Raw genomic sequence first — 21,242 nt, 5'->3', positions numbered from 1 at the left:
TGTCCAAATCATCTAACTTTTCTGCCTTGGTTTCCCAATTTGGAAAATGGGGAAGATAACAGCACCCACCTCCCAGAATTCTTAGGAGCATCAAAAAAAGTAATATTTCTAGAGCCCTTTAGAAACCTTAAAATGCTATGTATATAAACACTAACTCTTATTATAGAGCAAGGTTGCATATATTCCACATAGTGTGAAAAAGATTTAGAGGAAAATCTCTTAACACACTGGTGAGACTCCACTTGGGAGAAGGAAATAGGAGCCACACAGGCTAAGTGGTATGAATGGATTTCATTCTGTACCATTGAAGACAATTCCTACATTGATGAAGCCCCAGATACATTGAAGAGAGCTGGGTGTACACAGTCATTGACCATAACAACGTATTTTGCCCTCTCTGATATAGGTTGTTTTTTATTCTTATCTTTCTATCAATATTCTGACAGCTACACCGTGTGAGCAAAATGAATTGTGGTGTACTTTGCTTTTTTATTCATTTACAAGAAAGAAGATATTATTTATGAAAATAGATTTAAGTAGTCTCTCTTAGATAAGCACATGTTTTTGAATTTGAATAATCATAGGAAATCTAAATCTTTACTATGAAGACTCTAATTCTGATCACTAGTTCCATTTATAAGATTTTAGCAGATTACCATTTTAATTAATGTATCTGAAATTTAAAAAATAGAAGATTTAGCTAAGGAGAAATGACAAACTATCTTCTTATTGTAGATACACTGTGTGCTTAAGCCAACAATTTTTAAAGAAAGAAAAGAAAAACTTTAACAAATGTCACCTTTGTTCTCAAGAAATGTACCATGTGATCATTTTGTTTTTCAGTAATTTACTAAACCTTTTATTTGTTTTTTCATCTTATCTATTTGTAGTAATTTACTTATTTTTGCTGAGGAATCAGTATAGTAAATCACAGGTGTAATCATTCCTAATTACCATTATGTGATTCACTGCTTTGTCTGAGTAGTTTAATTCACTTTTTACCTAGCATTGTGGAAATATTAAAAATAACAGCTAAAAAATAAATCAGTTTTCCCATTTTAAAATAGCTGTTGCTTAAATAATATGAGCTAAATATTTCAAGTTCAAGAATTTTATACAGAGTAAGTTACAAAGAACTTATGAGTAGTATTTTTATGCTATGGGTTGATTTGCTACTTTAATTAGTATCACTTGGAAATAATTTCAAAGTACATTAGAAGCCCTCATAGGGGTCAAGTCAGTATTTACTGAATTTCTCAAATTGGATCCAATTTTAGAGTTATGCCATTTTGCAGGCTTAACAGATTCCAGTAGGCCTTAAGGGCTTTTTTTTTTCTTTAAAGGATAATAGTTTTGCATATGCTATTATCTAACATGAGGTACCAATGAGCTATGTTATGATGGGGTTCTCCTTTTTCTAAATCTAAATGTGTCTTGTCCATTTATACAAAATGTATTCTAGTGAAAATAGTTTTAAGTAGTCTTTGGATTTGAAAATTTGTCAGCTTTATTCTTTTTTTTTCTTGTAGCCAGAAATGATTGTAGAATGTAAGTTAAAATATTCTATTAATCTGATAACTGTTACCCAGGAGAAATAATGATCATTAATCACTTAGAATCTAAAGAAAAAGAAGAAGTAATTTTAAAATGTAAAGGAAATATATTTGGCTCTTGGTTAGAGCTTGAAACTTTGGACTTGTACTGTGTTTTATTTTTTAAAAGTGCAAAGGGGACTATCTCTCTTTAGTTATTTTTCTGAATAAGCCAAAGTTTTGATAGCTAAATATTGATTCTTGCATTTATTTCAATATGATGATGAACATCGAAGGAAAAATTTTTCTTTTTGGTTAGATAATTTAACTTCTTTCATAGTACATAATAATAGTATAGCTGTAAGAGTTTTATACACACACACACACACACACACACACACACGTTTAAATATTTATATTCACTTATCAAAATTTAGTTCTAGTTAGGATCATATGTTCTGATTATCTTGTCACTTGTATATCTTTTAGAATTTAAATATTATTTAATCTCTTCTAAGTAGTTCTTTAGTATTCATTTTTCTTTTAGAGAATAGTTATATTAAAACATTATGTGGGTTTTAAATATATATATATATATATATATATATACATTTAATTTTAAGAGTTTATTTTTTAAAATGCTCTACTCTTAAAAAGTTAATCAGGATCTTAAAAAAAAACCCCTCCAACTCCAGAACTCTTGAAAAAAATCAAGTATTACTTCTTGGCATCTTTTCTAACTCTTTCCCCTCCCCCTCCCCCTCCCTTTTTTTCTTACCTAATTATCACTTTTTTTGTATGCTTGAATTATTTTGGTTATTTCTGGAAAGCATGTTTGTAAATTCCCTTTTCTAATATTTTTCTCTTAAGTAGAAAAATACTACCTTTTATAAAGAAATGCCAGAACTCAATCTACTTAATCATCCTAATCTTTTCTTTTAAGGTACGGAGAGAATACCGGAAATTCTTCCGAGCCAATGCTGGCAAGAAAATTTATGAGTTTACACTTCAGAGAATCGTAAGTTCAAACCACTTATACTTTGTCTATGCCTTATTAAGACTATCATGTAAATGTTAAATAATATGATTAGAAAAATACAGTTTGTTTGGGGGAGCAGACAGCATAGTAGCCAGTCCCAATTTGAGTTATAATAGTTTTTTTTGATAATACTCTTCAGGCCAGACTACAGTATAGTTAGATTCCATGAATGGTTAAATGAGAAGTCATTAATAATTTCATGTTATCCAAGAAAGAGGTTTCTAGTGGAGTACCTCACAGATATGTTCTTGCCTTGTTTAATACTTTCAATAGTAACATGGTTTTATTTGCTTATTAAATTTGTAAGTCATGAAAAGCTATGGAAGATAATTAACATTGGATATCAGTCAGAATCCAGAAGATCTTAGGCTAAAATGTTAGTTCAAACTTGCTCTAGTGAAATTAAACTCCTTAACTGTAAAATAGGAATAATAATATACCACAGGATTGATAGAAGGCTCAAATGAGATAATAATTGCAAGTTTTTACCACAAGAGCCTGACACATAGTAGATGCTATATAAAAAATTTTATTCCCTTTTTTTTAACTGTTTGTGCAGGCTAATATGGGAGGGGGTAATTGATCAGACTTGGAGTTTATTAAGAGATTCATAAGTTTGTAAGACTGGGAGGTGGGTTCTGTCCTGGTCAGATAGTCATTTAGGACAGTTCTTGATAAACCTGACAATACCCAGAAAAGGACAGGTAAAATGGCAAAAGGCCTTAAAATCATGGCCCTTGAGAATCAGTTGAAGGAATTGGGGAGATTGGGCCCAAGAACAAGGGACTTGGCATGGGATAAGGGGATGCTATAGCTACCTTGAGGTGTTTGAAAGACTATCCACATGGAAGACCCATTGTTTTTTTCAGCTTGGTCCCAGATATCAGAACTGTGAGAAATGGAAGAGAGTAGCAGAGAGATAGTCTTGATTACTGTAAGGATAAATCTCCAAAGAATTATAACAATTCAAAAGTGGAATGAGGTTTTTTTTTAATAATTTAATAGATTCTCTCATAATTTTAGGAGATCTGTCTGTAAGCTAAGGCTAGATGAACACTTGGTGGAGTCTGTTATAGAGGGCACTTTTTTCCCTCAGATAGATTGGACTAGATGGTCCATCTCTTCAAGCCCTGAGAGTGCTTTTTGTTTGGAAGAAGCACAGAGACATTTGTGTTAATGCTCAGCTTGCAAATCTGTAAAAGAAATTCCTAGTTTTAGAACGTTAGGACATTATTTGCTGACTTAAAATCTTACAAGGACTTTTGTCTGTGGTCTAAATACCAGCCTACCAAGATTATGGAGAGATTTACCACCAGAAGATCAGCCACTCCATGATGAATTCTTTGGACATGATCACCCACTTCAGTCACACAGCTGACTAAAAGATGTAGATAATGAACTTCAGCTGTGTTTATCACTGTAGATTCCAAAAAGGCATTTGACTGGATAAGAGAAAAGCACCATCTTAAAGGCTTTGTTCCAATATGTAAATGTTAAGATCTTGTAAATATTCACTAATAGATGCAGAAACAGAAATAACATTGTTCAGCCATCCTCTTATCGTCAATATAAAAAGAGGCATGAAACAGACAAATATTCACCCAAAGTGTACACCACTGTTATAGAAACTCTCTGACAGAGTGCAAATGGAGCAGATCTTCCCTTGTGTCCTAAAGCCCTGTGGCAGCCTAATGTCCATGAATCCCTTCTCAGAATAGTGTCTTGAAAAGCATAATATAAAATATATCAGTTTCATGGACTCTAGATTAAGTATCTCTGCTATATAGAGAGTAATTTTGCCCTACTAATACAGATTTCCACCCATGTGTATTTTTACTTTCTAAAGCATAAAAATAAAATATATGTGAAAATGTATTTAAAAAAGAATTGCATTTCCAGTTTTCTTACACTTTATTCCTCATCCTCCACACTACAATTGACTTACTTTAAGTTCCTCACACATAACATTCCATTTCTTATCTGGGAACCTTTGTCTTGACCGTGCCCAGACCAATCTCCCACCACACTTTTGAGTTCTGGCTTTCTTATGGACTCCCCCCAAATCTTATCTCCTATTGCAAGATTTCTCCAGGCCCTCCAGTAGCTGGTGCCTTTACCTCTGAATTTATCTTACATCTATATATTTTGCATTTTCCTAGTTATTTTCAGGTTTTCTCCCCCGTTGGACTCCCCACTCTGATGCAGGGACATATTTTTGCCTTTCTTCATATTACAACCCCAAAGTGTGAAATACCTGGAATGTAGTAAGAATGTTGACTGACCAACTGACTAGACTCTGGTGATACAAAGATAAAAAATGAGATAATCTCTATTTTCTATGTTATATCAGGAGACATGCATATGTATATAAATTTACATAATAATAAACTAACTCTAATAGAACTTAATGAGCTAAAGGTAGAGGGTTGAAAAGAATGAAAGGAGAGGGTCTGTGTGGCTATACAGAAGATGCAGGAGGAAGGCAAGAAAATAAGCCTTTATATATAATCACATTCTATATGCCAGACAATATGCTAATTGAGCACTTTGTACAACAGCTCTGCAGGATACATGCTGTTATTATCCTACTTTACAGTTGAGGAAACTAAGGCAAACAGTGAAGTTAAAGTGCTTTGTACAAGGTCATACAACCAGTAAGTGTCCAAGGCTGGATTTGAACTATAGTTTTAGTTCTTCCATCACTCTTATCACCCAGAAATAGCCAAGAGCTCCATTTCTTTCCTTAATAATCCTTAACATTTGGTAAAGGATGCTTAAAATGCTTATTCAGAAAATAAAAGCCCTCCTTAAAGGAGGGCTCAAAGAATTTCAGCAGAAAGTAAGCAAACAAAATCTAAAATACTAATATAGAGATTTGGCAGTGTTTTATATACGAAACAATGCATTTCTTTGGTTAATGCAAATGATCTAATCTCTCATCTTAAATTCAACACAGGTGCAGAAATACTTCTTGGAAATGAAAAATAAGATGCCTTCTTTATCCCCAATAGACAAAAATTGGCCAGCAAGACCTTACCTCTTCTTGGATTCTACTCACAAAGAACTAAAAAGGATTTTCCATTTGTGGAGGGTAGGGTACCATATGCTGTCACTTTCAGAGAATTTGACTTTCTGTTGAGTTTATAAGAAATATTCTTTCTATGATGGCAGAGAACAGTCCCAGGACTTTGATAACTTACCCCTTACTTCCAATCCTAGTGTCTTCTCCCTGAGAATTTCTCTCATTTATCCTGTATTTGTCTTGTATGTACATATTTATTTTCATGTTGTCTCCCCTTGTTAAATGGTTGAGGGTAAGGAGCTTTCATTGTATTCCAGGTATAATACCTGTTGCATGAAAGTATTTATTGATGCTTATTCACTGGCATACCTCACAGCAGTAGTCTAGGAGCTCCTGGAGTAACATTCTAGCTAATGGCAAGAAAAGGGTATTGTAGGAAAAGTATTGTCCTCCCATACCCTCTGCTGGTGATGGTGGTGGGGTTTCTGTTTAACTATCTTCGTGCATGTCAATATGGAAAAGCTGGATGAAGCATCATCTATTTGAACAAAGTCATGTACAGCTTGTTTTAAATATCATGGAGATGGCAAAAATCTACCCAGTGTTGACATGAGTTACTTTTTTTTTCCTTATTCTGCCTTTTAAAGCTTCCTATGCAGCCCTCAGAACTGAAAGTTACTCTTAAAATTGCTTTCTGTAAAAAAAATGGAATTATTAGTAATAAATAGAGTATCTTGGAGTCAAGAAAACAGGTTCCATTTCTGCCTCTAACATAAGATGTCTGTGATGGTGGTCTACTGGCTAGGTACTTTACAGATAATGATGACAAATACCAGTGATATCTGTAAAGGTACAGATAAGCATCTTCCACAGTAGTGAAGTCATCCCAGTGAGGTTATAGGTACTGAACTTCTCCTCACCCTTCAACTCATTCCTTACACACGACACATAACTCTAGAAACTGAGGTCTTGTTCACACTCCTATGAAATGAGGGAGTGCATGCATTAGTGTCCCAGGGGTCCTCAAACTTTTTAAATAGGGGGCCAGTTCACTGTCCCTCAGACTGTTGGAGGGCCGGACTATAGTAAAAACAAAAACTTTGTTTTGTGGGCCTTTAAATAAAGAAACTTCATAGCCCTGGGTGAGGGGGATAAACGTCCTCAGCTGCCGCATCTGACCCGCGGGCCGTAGTTTGAGGACCCCTGCATTAGACATTTTTAAAAATACATTCGCTATAACCTGCCCCTTTTTATTTTTAGCTGAGAAATTGGATTCTACATTATAGATGGATCTTCTCTGTTCTACTTGCTTTTGTTTCAAAGAATATGCCGGGAGGAAGGAATGATATGGACTTCAAAACCAGAGAATCAAAGCATTTTCAGACCACCAAGAGCCATTGGCGTGAAAGGCACATTTAAGATTTTCAGATTGTATAAATCCCATCATAGTATTTATAAGCCTCTGCTATAGAAAGGCAACAAGACTTTGAAGTCTCTGGCATTTATGTAAATTTTCTCCCAAGTAGAGAAAGTTAATCCAGAAAGCCTATTTTTATATAAGCTGGTGCTTGGGAGGTAAAAGTAGAGCTGGCAGAGACTTCAGAGGCTGTATGGTCTCTCCCCCTCATTCTTTAGACAAGGAAACTGACACTTTCCCAAGCTGGTCACACAGATCACAAGTAGTAGTCTAAGATTTTACCTTATACCTGTTGACTCCAAACCTAGCTCTTTCCATACTACTTTTTTTCAAATCTGCATCTTATGTGACAACATGATATATTTCTTAAAGAAAGGTCCACTAATGGGTAGTGAATAAGAAGGAACCTGAAATGTATGTTTGAAGAAGCCTTTAGGCAGTAAGTGAAATACATAACCTACTGCATTTTATACAACAATGCTGTTGTTGAGACATTTCATTGGTGTCTGACTCTATGTGACCTCATTTGGGGTTTCTTAGCAAAGATAAGGAACTAGTTTGCTATTTTCTTCAGCCCATTTTAAAGATGAGGAAACTGAGGCAACAGGGTTAAATGACTTGTCCAAGGTGACACAAGTAGTGTCTGAGATCTGACTTGAATTTAGGAAGACTAGATTTCCAGATTCTAAGCTCAGTGCTCTATCCACTGAGCAATACGCTTTTTGTGTAACTGTTAAACTTCCAATGTGTGCACTTAGACCTATGAAATTGGCAAAGGCTACAAATTAGGGGCTTGATGGTTTTGTTTTGTCGAACATCTAGACTTAAGGAAATGATGGAGAAAATGTTAATAATGCAAATTAACCTTAAAACTTATTCAAACTTTTTTTTTTTCAAAGAGCTGGTTGTTAAACATTTACCAGTGTATCCCTGTCTTGGGTAAATGCATTAAATTATATGTAAAAGTGGGGTTACACTGGTTAATCTTGATGATCTTTTCATATTCTATACTTCGTCACTTCCCAGTAGGATCATAAGCTTAGAGATCATCAGGTTCAATGCCTCTCATTTTACAGATTAGGAAACGGCAGCACTGAAGCTTAAGGAACTTGGTCAAGATCACACATCTGGTACATATTTTATTTGAGATTGGATCCTAGGCTTCCTAGGTTATTAGGACCTAGGTTGTGAATTGTAAATCCCTACATGTGGATTATTATTATTAGTGCACTGATAGAATTAGAACATTATGTTAAAAAAATCACTTTCTGATTTCTCTTCCCAGCTCTATTCTTAGTTCCATATTTTAACTTAACAAGAGCCATCAAGCTAATGCTACTCTCTTTCTTTCTGAACTACATGATGGCATCTGTGCACAGGTATACCTTAAAATGTAATTAGTCTTCCATATGCATTGCTGTAGCTCTAGGTCCCCAGGATTCCTAGCAGCTCCCAATCACATAATGCAGTCTTCATGCAGCATCCATTCCACATAATTGGTGAAAGATGAGAGAATGCTGATGATTAGAGTGAGCTGAGCCTAAGAGTGGGAAAATGGTGCTCCTAGAATGGTACATGCCTAAAGAGAGGACTTTGTCTAGTGTATAGAAAAAACTATATTATATTGACGGGGGGAAATAATTATATTTTATTAGTTTTTTTTTCCCCTAAGAGACTAAGAATTTTTAGAGAGGAGAGAAGGAAATATTTCTAATTTTTTCTACATAGGGAATTCCCTGTAGTAGCTAGGTAGAGATAATAGTCACTGGGCCTGGAGAAATTTTGCCTCAAACACTTACTATGTGACCCTGGGTAAGTAACTTAACTCTGCCTCAGTTTCATCATCTGTCAAATAAACTGGAGGGAAAAAATGGCAAACTACTCCAGTATCTTTGCCAAGAAAACCCCAAATGAGATCACAAAGAGTCAGATATGATTGAAATGACTGGACTGCAACAAAAGGAACTCTCAGTGATACAACTCCCTCCACCGATGCAAATTTGCAGCTTTTGGGCAACTTAAAACTTCAATAAGGCACTCTGTCTTCATTGCTATATTGGTCTTAAAAGTAAAACTTGATTATGATGTTTATCTCTATAGTTGTTGTTGTTCAAATGAGCTTACCATGCTATTTAAATGTGATCGATAATATAGCAAGAAAACATGTCTGGTTTTCTCTTTCATGTGATACCTTTCAGTGTAAAAAATACAGAGACCAATTCACAGATCAGAGGAAGCTTATCTATGAAGAGAAACTGGAAGCCAGTGAACTCTTCAAAGACAAGAAGGCCTTATACCCATCCAGGTATATAAATAAATATATTATATATATATGTGTATATATATATATATATAAATATAAATAAACTAAAAATAGTTTCTATTTTACTCGCAAAAATAATTTAAAAGGTTTAACAAATAGGCATGGAGGCAGAAGTTTCAGGTGTATTTTAGTTTAGTAGCAAATAATTATTTCCTTATGTCATAAATTATTTGTTAATCGTACAAATAAAAATATTTATTATGTACATATGTATGTCACTACATTAGTGAAATGGTACTAAATGTTTTTGTCTAAATCATTGGTAACATGCTCAACACTTTATAGAATAATTAGGTAAGACATCTTTTAAAACTCCTAATTTTTATGAGCTATTCAGCATCAAGATTGAGTATTTTATGTTGCATTATGAGGTACTCTCCATAATTCCCAGAGAATAAATAAAATTTCTTTTGGCTGTTTTACAGTAATTATTGTCCAAATTATCTTGCCTTTAAAACATCCTTGAAATTGGTCAGAATTACACTTGCATGATGAAATTAGGAGAGTGAATCAATTTGGAGCTTTTTGAGGATTTCTTAGACCCCATAAATGGTACCCTTTAGCTTTACTAACTCAGTGTGCATTAGTTAATTGACATGCAGCTAGCTGATTCCCTATGTAATAGGCCCACAGCTCTCATAAATAAGGAACAAATTGCTAATTGCAGGGGCAGAAAGAAAAGCCATCTGTAGTATTGGATGCCTTGCCCTACTTTTCTAACCATGTCTCCTAATGTTCATTTTTTCTTTTGCATGGTATATTTTTTTCACTTGATTGTGAAAAAAGGATCTTATAAAGTCCTAAGTTTTATGGCAGTTTTATAATTTTCTCCAAAAAGAACACCTGAAAATGAAAATATATTGCTCTATATTTTGTGAAGGTTCATATGGAATTAACACAGATCAATTTGTTTGAAATAATATTCCTTTTCCATCACTTTCCCTAAATTGTCAGACACACTCTTTTAGAGAAATAAAGATGGCAAAAATAATAATAATAAGGAATAGCTGATTTGTAACTTAAATCAAGGCTTAAGTTAAAAATCAGATGTTTGACCTTTTTTGGAAACTAATTTTTTTTTATTAACATAACATGCTTTGAAAATTGATAATGATTTTTGATGAAGATTTCCTAAAGATGGTGGTTATTTAGAAACAATGCTAAGGATGCTAATTAGCAGAATTTGTTTAGCATTTTGATTAATTTAAACAATTTGGGGTTTAACTTTTGAATTGCTACTTAAGAAATTTTTAAAATGGCTACAAGACCCTAAGCCATTTTTACTTGGTTATTTGGTTGTTGGTATGTTTCTTGGTCTGTAGCAGGATTTCATAAACTCTTTCCCACTCATTTTTACACAACCCTAGGTATATAGATATTTAAATAGATATACAAACCAAACATTTACTGATAATCATAACTTTATGATCCCAACATTCAATTATGAGACCCCACATGGGATCACAACCCATGGTTTAAGAAGCTTTAATAATAAAATGACTGTGCTGTCTTCCAAAACTTTTTATGGCATTGCAACTTTTGGGGAACACAGTGTTTCATGACCATCTATAGAGAATTTTCTTCCTTAAGTCTCCTATCCAGTTCTCAAGCATGGAGAATTTTGTTTGCAATTATAAGGACTCTTCAGCTCAGATCAAAACTTCCAGTTCCCTGCTAGCAGCTGAAGGCGTAGGCCTTTGGATTTTATAAAGATGCTCCTTCCTCCAGGTCATCTGTGGAACACTGGAAAGAGTGTGGAAAGGCTCAAAGACCTGTCTCCAGTTAGAGTTCACATTCTGCCTTTGGGCCTTACTACCTGTCACATTGGACAAGTTATTTGATCTCCCTGGACCTCAGTTTCCTTCTTTGCAAAATGAGAGGGTTGGCCTAGGTATTCTCTGAGTGTCCCTTCCAATTCTGGATCTGTAATTTTATCAATATAAATGATTTCACTGTCAGAATTTTTTAAGAGTTATATGTTGTTAGATTTAATGTGTTAGATGATATTGGATTACTTGCCATCTAAGGGAGAGGATGGGAGGAAAAAATTTGGAACACAAGGTTTTGCAAGGATGAATATTGAAAATTATCCATGCATATATTTTGGAAAAAAAAGCTTTAATTTAAAAAGAATTAATGTGTTAGGTAAACACACTTTTGGCAGCTAGTGTCACGTTCTGTTTTGTTCGATGAAAGTGACTTAATGTGTCCCAGGAGGATAGAATTGAACTTTTTCACGTATTTCCTATTGAGAGCTTTATTTAAAAGATCTAGGATGGGGAAAGGCATGCCATTTCCTTCTGTATTAGTTGTTCTGTTTGTAGTCCTCTAACATGTATTTTACTTCTATGCCCAAAAACATCTATTGATTTCCTTTCCTCTTGGAGACAAAATTAAATTTTTCATTGTGTCAGGTGGTAGCAATTATCTGTATTCTTTTTCCCATCGCCACACATTGTGAAAAAGCTGCTAATAAATGCTTTGGGGACAGCTGCAGTTAAAGCTTTCATTTGAGTAGATGACAAGGAGTGATCTTTTATTTCATGTAGTATCATGCACCTACTTTGTAATGTTCCTCAGTTGAGTGCCTTATGAAGTATAGGGAAAAGAAACTGATATCTTTAGCAAATGCTATGGTAACCTGAAAAAAAAGAGATGTGAATAAAATTCATAAGTATTTCTAGTTGAGGTTGAGGACCAGGTGCAAGTCATAAAACAGTGTAATATATGAAAATTTGAATGTCTGCATTTTTAAGAAGGTAGCACATTCTTACAGAATTAGGTTTTAAGTTTTTATTGAACCTGAGCATTCTGTAACATTGTGATATCCATTTAAAACTATTTGTAAAATATTTTTGTTTCCTTTTATATTGCTTTAGTGTTGGCCAGCCATTCCAAGGGGCTTACCTGGAGATCAGCAAGGACCCCAAGTATAAGAAACTCAAAGATGCCATTGAAGAAAAAATCATCATTGCTGAAGTTGTGAACAAAATTAATCGAGCTAATGGAAAGGTAAAAATGCCAACAGTAAAGACTTACCTACAAATGTGAATTAAGTAGAATGCTTTTACCTAGTTTCCCAAATATTAATGATTAAATGTCTGCTTGGGTTTTCATTAGGGTCACTATGAAATATGCTGCAGTGTGGTGTAGGGGAAAGGGCTATGGAATTTGAAGTCCCCATCCAAGTCCTTCCATCTCTACCCTCTTTCTCTTCATCTGAGTTTCAGTAGAATGGTTGGAACTTAGATTTCTTTTTAATTCACAGCATTGTATTATTCTTTGCCAGGAGGAATTATGGCCCAATTCAGAGGAGGTAGGAGATTTGTATGTAACATATCTAAGCAAAACTTAATGGCCTTCTGGTCTACACTGGCACACTCTCCTTTGAGAGCCACAGAGCTCATGGTCTTTAAAGTCTCTTCTAGCTCTGAATTCTATGCCCCTATTTTTCCTGGTGCATTAGTTTGGATGATGTCATAGAGCCAAGGAAATTTTGACATAGTATAGAATTTTGAAGCTTTAGGAGAAAACCTTCATTAGATACATTACTTTTTTTCACCTTCAGAAAAACATTGGAGTTCTAGGGAATGGAAGTCAGTTGCCCAAGGTAGTCTACCATCCAGTTCTCTGATTCTGCATTCATAGGTTTTTCCAATCTATCATGTTGCCACTCATGAAATGTAGCATGTTTAGTAGATTTACGTATCTATTTGCAAAGTAATATATTATGAAATCAAATTATATTCTGGAAGTAATTGATTGTTGCTTATGATTTTTAACGTGTGGATGGTTGTTGCCAATCCATTACTATTACAAATCCTTCGTTATTTACATCTTGATCTTTCATCTTGCCTTTTTTTTCCTTCAGTGTGCTTCCAGGATTTTCCTTCTAACAAATAATAATCTGCTGCTTGCTGATCAAAAGTCTGGACATATTAAATCTGAAGTCCCTCTGGGTGATGTTACCAAAGTGTCCATGAGCTCACAAAATGATGGTTTCTTTGCTGTCCACCTAAAAGAGGTAAATTCGAAAGAGATTTTCTGCTATAAAGATGATTGTTTAAAAGTAGGAAGGTCTGACTTTATTATATAGTTCAGTTCATAATCTGAGGTTTATGCTGAATTTAGCCATTCTCAAGTTACTCATTTTGGGTGAATGGAAACCAGCTTGTACAACTCAGTCATTTTCCACTCATTAAGTGACTACTCAACTTTAATCATGTTTGATGATATGTTCACTTAACTATTCCTTTATTGGATAACTTTTTCTCATATGTATATGTCCAGGTAGTGGGTAGTAGTAGTGTATACACACACACACATGCACACCCTTTTCTTCGTTGTATAACATACAATTAGCAGATTTGAACATGTGAAGAATGGGTATTAACGAGAGAAAAATTTACCATGATCATGATTTTTCAGGTATGTTGTGTTTTAAGCCACAACTAATATTTCCTCTCCTTGACCTTTGAAAACATGAATTCAGGATCTAGTAAGACCATTGAATCTTATCCCATGCAATCTTCTGTCATGATTCTTTTCTGTCCCAGCCTTCCCCTTTTGCAAATGTAATGATTACTTCTGAATTCTTTGAAGGCAGTTAGGAAAATGCCAGGTTAATTCCTTCTAGGACTTTGAACAATTTGGAAAGAAACACTGCTTTTGTAAATATTGTGTCTGTGGCCTAAGTTCACTCCTGAAAAAAAAAAAACAACAACAGTTCCTAAGAACCTGTGTTTCATTCATGTCTAACTCATCATGACTCCATTTTGGGGTTTTCTTGGCAAAGATACTGAAGTCGTTTTCTGTTTCCTTCTGCAATTCATTTGACATATAAGGAAACTGAGGCAAATTGAATTAAATGACTTGTCTAGGGTCATATATCTGCGATCATATTTGAATGCAGGTCTTCCTGACTTGAGACCCAGAGCTCTATCCACAATACCACCTTACTACCCAACCACATATTATCAAATTATTGTTTTTCGTCTAGGTACCAGAATTCTATGTTTTTTTAACTTTTAAGTCACGGGTTCTTAATCTGGGCTGTTTTTTGTGGTGACAGAGAATTGGAAAATGAGTAGATGCCCATCAATTAGGGAGTGGCTAAATAAATTATGTTATATGAAAATAATGGAATGTTATTGTTCTATAAAAGTAAACAGGCTGGTTTTAGAAAGGCTTGAAAAATTCATATGATATTTTTCTTGTGTGCAGTTCTGAAGTGAACCCAGAAATCTTTATGCTTGCTTCTATTCCAAACTTTTCTCCCTATTTTTCTCTCTCCCATTCCCAAGATGGCAAATAATCTAACATAGGTTAAATATATTTCTATACTTATCATGCATAGGAAAATCAGATCAAAAGGGAAAAAAAAAACCACGAGAAAGGAAAAAACCAAATAAACCAATAACAACACAAAACATTATGCTTTGATCTACATTCAGTCTCTCCATAGTTTTCTCTCTGGATATGAATGGCACTTTCCATCATATATCTATTGGAATTGCCTTAAATCACCTCATTGTTGAAAAAAGCCAAATCTATCATAGTTGATCTATCATGTAATCTTCTTGCTCTGTACAATATTTTCTTGGTTCTGCTCACTTCACTCAGCATCAGTTCATATATCTTTCCAGACCTTTTTAAGAAACTCTCATTTACTTTCTTTCCTAGGGATCAGGAGCAGCTAGTAAAGGGGATTTTCTCTTCAGCAGTGACCACCTGATTGAAATGGCCACCAAGCTCTATAGAACCACTCTAAGCCAAACCAAGCAGAAACTCAACATCGAAATTTCAGATGAGTATGTTTTTTTTTTCTTTTGGTAAATTATTTTTCTTTGTTTCTTCTTAGTTGATTCCTCTAAACTATATCCTTTTTTCCAAAATGCTTTTTTTGGTATCGCTAATGGTTACATTAAAACTAATCATTAACCCTTAATATCCTCAGGGTTATTCTCTAAGACTATTAGTTGTAGAGACAATGTCAATTTGCCTTGGTAGGGAAATTTTCCTCATAGAATTCCTCCTGCTAATGAAATAACAGGTGCCAGTCCTTATTTTAATTTTTATTTCATTCAGCAACTGGTTTATTGTCTATGGACACTACATGGTGGACTACATTACTCTTCCCAGAAGCATTTAAATCTAAATTAACCACAGAGCTAAAGGTTTAATAAATTCTGATTAATTAATTTTTTCAACTCAGTTAAGGGCTGACCAGAAAACTCTTTGTATTTCAGCTTTTGCTGAAAATATTTCTAAAATAGTGCCCTTCTTTTTTCTGCCCTTAGGACATAAAGCATAGGATGCTTGATTCAAACTTTTTTCATTAAGAATCTCTATTTTTAATGTTTGCTCATTGCGTTCTAGGAAGGAAGTGAATATGTAGTTTAGTTTGCCTTATTTGCCTCCCCTCCTTACTTTGGCTACTTCAGTAACACCCAAGTGAGCTTCTGGCATAGATTCTAGGTGTAATTAGAACAAGGTACAAGTGTTGGAGTTAGGAGTCAGGCACACAAATTTTTCAATGGCCATTCATTGCTTATAGTATAAAATATAAGCCCTCTCCTGTGCCATTTAAGACCTCCATAGTCTAGCTCTAAGCCATTCTTTCCATGCTTTTTAAAAAAAAAAAAAAAAAGACATTATTCCCTTTCACATATTCTTTTCCATCCAATTCAATTACTAATTGTTCCTCAATCATGGCTGATCATCCTGCCTTTGGGCAGTCCTATAGGCTATTCCCTTCTTATGTTAGCCTACTGAAATCTTCCTCTTCCTTTAAGACCCAGATCAAGTCTTGCTTCTTCCACGAAGGCTTCATCACTTTCTCTTTCCCCACATCTCCAGTTGAAAATATCCTCTTCTTCCTCAGACTGCTTATAACACTTTGTTTAGGTCTCACCTTTGTTCTTATCCCTCCTATCATAATTATCATGTGAACATGTCAAGGTTCTTTTCCTTCTCCCCATTCAAATGGAAGTTACTTGAAAGTAGAAACTGTATCATTTTTATTCTTGGCATCCTAGTATATCATTTGTACATAGGATCAAATGCAACAATAAAGGAAAAGCTCCTTGCAAATTTTAAAACACTTTAAGTGTTTTTTTATTATTTATTTTGTCCTTACAAATAATTTTTGAATTCGTTCTTCCTTGAGGAAATATTTCTTAAAAAGGAAAGAGACATGAAAACTCTCATGTTTATTCTGAGCCTCTCTGAAGGCCACTGATTTCTATGATCCTTTGCTACAGACTGAGCAGATCTGTCTAGAAGATATTTCAGATTTAAACAAAAGTTTTCCAAAAAGCCACTGGTAAGACAGACATTCCAGAACAGCACTGTTTTTTCAGCCTCAAGTGGATTCATGTCCACTTTTTCATTTGTCTTGTAGACAGATACTCTTAGAGTTTGGACTCATTATCTTTTTTGGAAGTAGGAGCCGTTATTTTCAACACTACTAATTTCTGTAACCATTATTGAGCATTGGTTTTGGCAAATTATAGGGAAAATGGCAAAAGGCGAGTCTACCTCCTATTACAATGTTGTCGTCTCTATAAGTAGACATGAAATGAGACAGGAAGGCTACAGATAGTTACAACAGGCAAATAAATACCCAACTGCCACAGCTACCTGGGTTTCTTTTGAGCTTATATATATATATATATATATCATTTCTATTCTATCTAATCTGTGAAATATATCATGGTACTTGGATTGAGTTTATTGTAAGCCCCAAATATGAGTGATTTTTAAGGATTTATCATTTATTTTTCATGAAAATCTATATTTTTGTAAATGTTACTCATTCAAACAGTGGGTCTGTATTTATATTTTACTGTTGTTTAGTTATTTCAACTTTGTCCAATGCTTAGTGACCCCATTAAACATAGATACTGGAGTAGTTTGCCATTTTCTTCTTTAGTTCATTTTTACAGATTAGGAAACTGAGGCAAACAGTTAAGTGGCTTGTCTAGGATCAACCAATTAGGAAATGTCTGAGATTGGATTTGAACTCAAGAATATGAGTTTTTCTGGTTCCCAGCCAATACTCCATCTACTGTACCATCCAGCTGCTCCATGTATTTTACTGGAAGTATACAGTTCACAGCATTAATCTGCTGATGGAATTTTTTGGAGTGGTACCTAGAGGATGCCATAAGTTGGTGCTATATACTGATATATACTTAAAGTCCTGCTGGAATTAATACACTCTTCTTAAGAGGTCTTGTATTAAAAACACTTTGGGGAAAAGTAGTCATTATCTATATATTTAACAGAATTTTAGAGCTAGAAAGATCTTGAGCTTCATTTCAGTCCAACTCATAAAAACTTTAAGCAGAAATTTCCCTGAAAGTATTCCTTAAAAGCAAAGACGTATTGATGTCTGTGATATTAATATTTTAGGTGAATTTAAAAAGTTTTTAAAAAAAGTTTAAAACTTTAAACTCACCACCCATCCTACCCCTTTCAGGAAGAATAGTACAGAACTGTGTATGAGAATAAAATGCTTCCTTCTTACGCTCTTGGCTTAAAAAGATCCAACCCTTTCAAAGCCACAGGAAATGGTGTATTTTTAAAATAAGTCTGAGCCAGAGCTTGCCATATCAAATTTCATCCTAGTATGTAATGTCTGAAAGAATTGAGTCGTTCAGCCTTTGAAATTGAGACTTAACTTTAAAATATCAGGAACTGTTTATATCTTCTCTGTTGCTATGGGTTTCTCAGTGGATGTGTCAATTTACTTTCTATATACTTATATTAATAACATTTATACAACTGCTCCATAAGAAACATGTTAAACAAATTTAACTCTGTCCTGTGCCTATAGACACTGTCTAGCATACTGTCTTGGTCTTGGAGTCAGGAAGCTCAGTTGGGGTTCATTGTGATACAGTGGTAAGAATATATGATTTGGAACAAGAGGAACTGGGTTCAAATCCCAGCTTTGCCACTTACTGGTTTCAGATGACCTAAAGCTGTAGTTATTTTATCTTTTATTTGCCTTACTGTCTTTGTCATAAAATGAAAAATCACAACAGGTGACTCTATTTCTTTCTAGCTCTAAATTAATATGATCCAGTGAACCTGCCTCTGATACTCCAAGTTATTCAACCTTTATGTTCCTCCAGAAGCTTGCTAATAATATCATACTAAACAAAATCAGAGTTGTCCAGTCAGTTAAGGCAGGTCTAACTCTTTGGAACTCCATTTGGGTTTTCTTGGCAAAGAAACTGGACTGGTTTTTCTTTTCTTGTCCAGATCATTTGATAGATGAGAACACTAAAGGAAATGGAGTTAAGTGAATAGCATCACACAACTAATAAGTGTCTGAGGCCAGATTTGAACTCAGTTCTTCCTCACACCAAAACTGGCACTCTATCCATTAGCGGCCTCTTTATGCATTTGTGTATCATGCCTATGAGTCAAGACTAGATATTTATTAAGTTCCAGTCTTCCCAATTTTGGGTTAATTAAATACCCCTAGTTAACATAAAAAAAAATCACAGAGGAAACACATTTTGTATGTTTAGCTTCCCTACATCAGCAAGCAAGAGTGAGTAATCACTGCTAGGCCTTCTGATCTCAGAAGGACATCATAAATAAGAAACAACTAAACATGCATCATTTTCATTAGAGATAAAATTGATGAAAGTCATATCGGTAATACTGGTGCAGGCTGGAATGCTAATGACAAAAGAGAAAAAACTCACTTTATCCAGGGTTGTGACCAGAGTATTTCTTTTTAAATCCTTGTTTAGCATAATCAGTATTTTCTGCTTGTACTAACCAATTTTCTCGTCTCTTCTAGGTTCCTGGTTCAATTCAGACAGGACAAAGTGTGCGTGAAGTTTATACAAGGCAACCAAAAAAATGGTAGTGTTCCAACCTGCAAGCGAAAAAACAACCGTCTCCTTGAAGTGGCTGTACCCTAACTGCAGTCCCACTCTTGGTCTCTCATGGACTCATTTCTTTGTCATAGTGCAATTTTAGGGTTTTACTGGGGGGTGGAGGGTGGGGAGAGGCAGAGCTGTCCACCTGGGGATTGCCAGTGGCTAATAGTATTAGAGACCCTTGGCAAAATATTTTGACTAATCAACCTTTAAATCTTTTCTTACTGGAGTAGTTTTAATCCCTGAAATACAAACTCTGTCCATTGACAGGATTTTAGAAACTAACAATGCTTGTATTCTTATTTTATTCATTTACCAGATAGTACTACATTCTGTAAATTGACATGTGACTGATAAAATATTAATGTGTTAGCTTAGAGACCCAATTTGAAAGATAAATCAAGATCCTGCCCTCTAAGGATAATGAAACCTTACTTGGACTTTTTCTCTCCCCCAACCCCAACACATTGCCTTCATCTTCACTAGTGCTAAGAGTTGGCTAACTGTTAGACTGGGAATGTTAAAAACAAAATGGTAATTCTGTTCATAGTAAACAGCATTATTAAGAGCTTTGTAATCTGATCATTAATAGAACATAGAGCAAGAAGGACTATTTTCATGAGGCAGAAGGAATGCAAGACTGCAAAGAAAGCCCATGCATATGGTTTCTATTTGAAGAAGAAAAATCTAGTGTTAAGAAAGGACTTTTGAATTTTATTCAGATTATTTGTAATGGCTTTAAATTGTAGAAAGAGTCATATTCTTATTTTAAAAGAAGTGACATTAGATTTCCTCTCATTTTTCAAAGCAGTGCAGTGAAAATATATTTTTCTCTGATACATATTCTTTTGTTTTCAGTTAACATTAGATGAGTCTACATAATGCTAATGCCTGCAGAGTGCTATTATCACCAAATTTCAGATAGCTATTTAAACAGCTAGTTAAGTGAAGGGTGGTGAGAGCCTTTTCAGCTATTGGCATATGTCCTTACAATGTGCAATAAAGCATCCAAGACCTTTTTTTTTTTTGAAAGTTATTTATAATATACTTTTGTGTAGAAGAGAGGTGATTGGTACAGATTGCATATTTTATGCAGGAATTAAAGTGGGTTTGTGTTATGAACTTGTAGTACTTTTTTTTCAAATTTACACTAAAATTCTCAATTTGGAAACTATACTTAGAATTAAAGAGTTTCTTAATTTGGGGAGATGATGTATATAAATTGGTATGTTAAATAATAAAATTGTTCTAATTCGGTGCTTTTTAGTATTCCTATGTTGTAATCATGCTTTGTATTTCAAACTGTTTTCTCTATGTGTTGTGCCTGATATAATGTGTGCGCACAAAAAAAAAAAAACTTCACAAAGTTTTTATGATTTGAGTGTAACTGCTTTTTCACTTATCTTTATAAACCAGAAATATTCATCAAAAGCATTAGTTTTCTTTTTTGTTTTACATGAAGAGATTCTTGAAGTCATTTTTAATTTGTTGATGTATAGAGAGGCATTTTTCAGTCTGATACATTAGAATGCCTTCCTTGATAGGTTAAATGATGATCTCTGAATTATGTTGTAGACATATAGGCATAAATGTACATAAGCCAAAAATGGCAAGAGTATTCAGATTTTTCATTGGTTTACTTAAATTCAGAACAACTAAATACCTCATTATTTTCAAGCCATTTGTTATACTATCAAAAAATAAGACTATTGTTGCCTTATGTGTGATATGCACACATATACACGTGTGTGTACACACACACACACTTTTTTTTTAAACACACATATCCTAAGGTAGTATAATTGAAACTTTATAAACCATACTGTGTTCATCTCCTATAAACCAAATATTTAATCTCAAACTCCTTGTGGAATGTTTGTATATGACATTTTCTTACTAACTAGAAAAGTTTTCAATAATGATTTACTTTAAATGTGGTAGAATGAAATCTCATCAATAAAAGTTCATGTAGTTTGGGGTCACTTTTTTAAAACCATAAAATTCTCA

At 34.2% G+C, this 21,242-nt stretch overlaps 1 protein-coding gene across 5 annotated transcripts in view; it reads left to right on the top strand.

Annotated features, from left to right (window-relative positions):
* MYO1B (myosin IB) overlaps positions 1 to 20,611 on the top strand; it is a 197,362-nt gene extending 176,751 nt beyond the window's left edge. For all 5 annotated transcript variants that reach the window (XM_023499351.2, XM_012544877.3, XM_012544878.3 and 2 more), the window contains 7 exons: positions 2,476 to 2,550; positions 5,528 to 5,662; positions 9,209 to 9,315; positions 12,213 to 12,345; positions 13,205 to 13,357; positions 15,016 to 15,143; positions 19,154 to 20,611. In XM_023499351.2, the coding sequence (XP_023355119.1) occupies positions 2,476 to 2,550; positions 5,528 to 5,662; positions 9,209 to 9,315; positions 12,213 to 12,345; positions 13,205 to 13,357; positions 15,016 to 15,143; positions 19,154 to 19,277 (855 nt within the window). In that variant the 3' untranslated portion in view covers positions 19,278 to 20,611. The remainder of the gene's footprint in view (positions 1 to 2,475; positions 2,551 to 5,527; positions 5,663 to 9,208; positions 9,316 to 12,212; positions 12,346 to 13,204; positions 13,358 to 15,015; positions 15,144 to 19,153) is intronic.
* Positions 20,612 to 21,242: the final 631 nt, after the last annotated feature.

The sequence above is a fragment of the Sarcophilus harrisii genome, chromosome 3 (genome assembly GCF_902635505.1).
Source record: "Sarcophilus harrisii chromosome 3, mSarHar1.11, whole genome shotgun sequence".
In the NCBI taxonomy this organism is placed as follows: Eukaryota; Metazoa; Chordata; class Mammalia; order Dasyuromorphia; family Dasyuridae; genus Sarcophilus; species Sarcophilus harrisii.
This window is presented reverse-complemented; position numbering and strand designations above follow the sequence as displayed.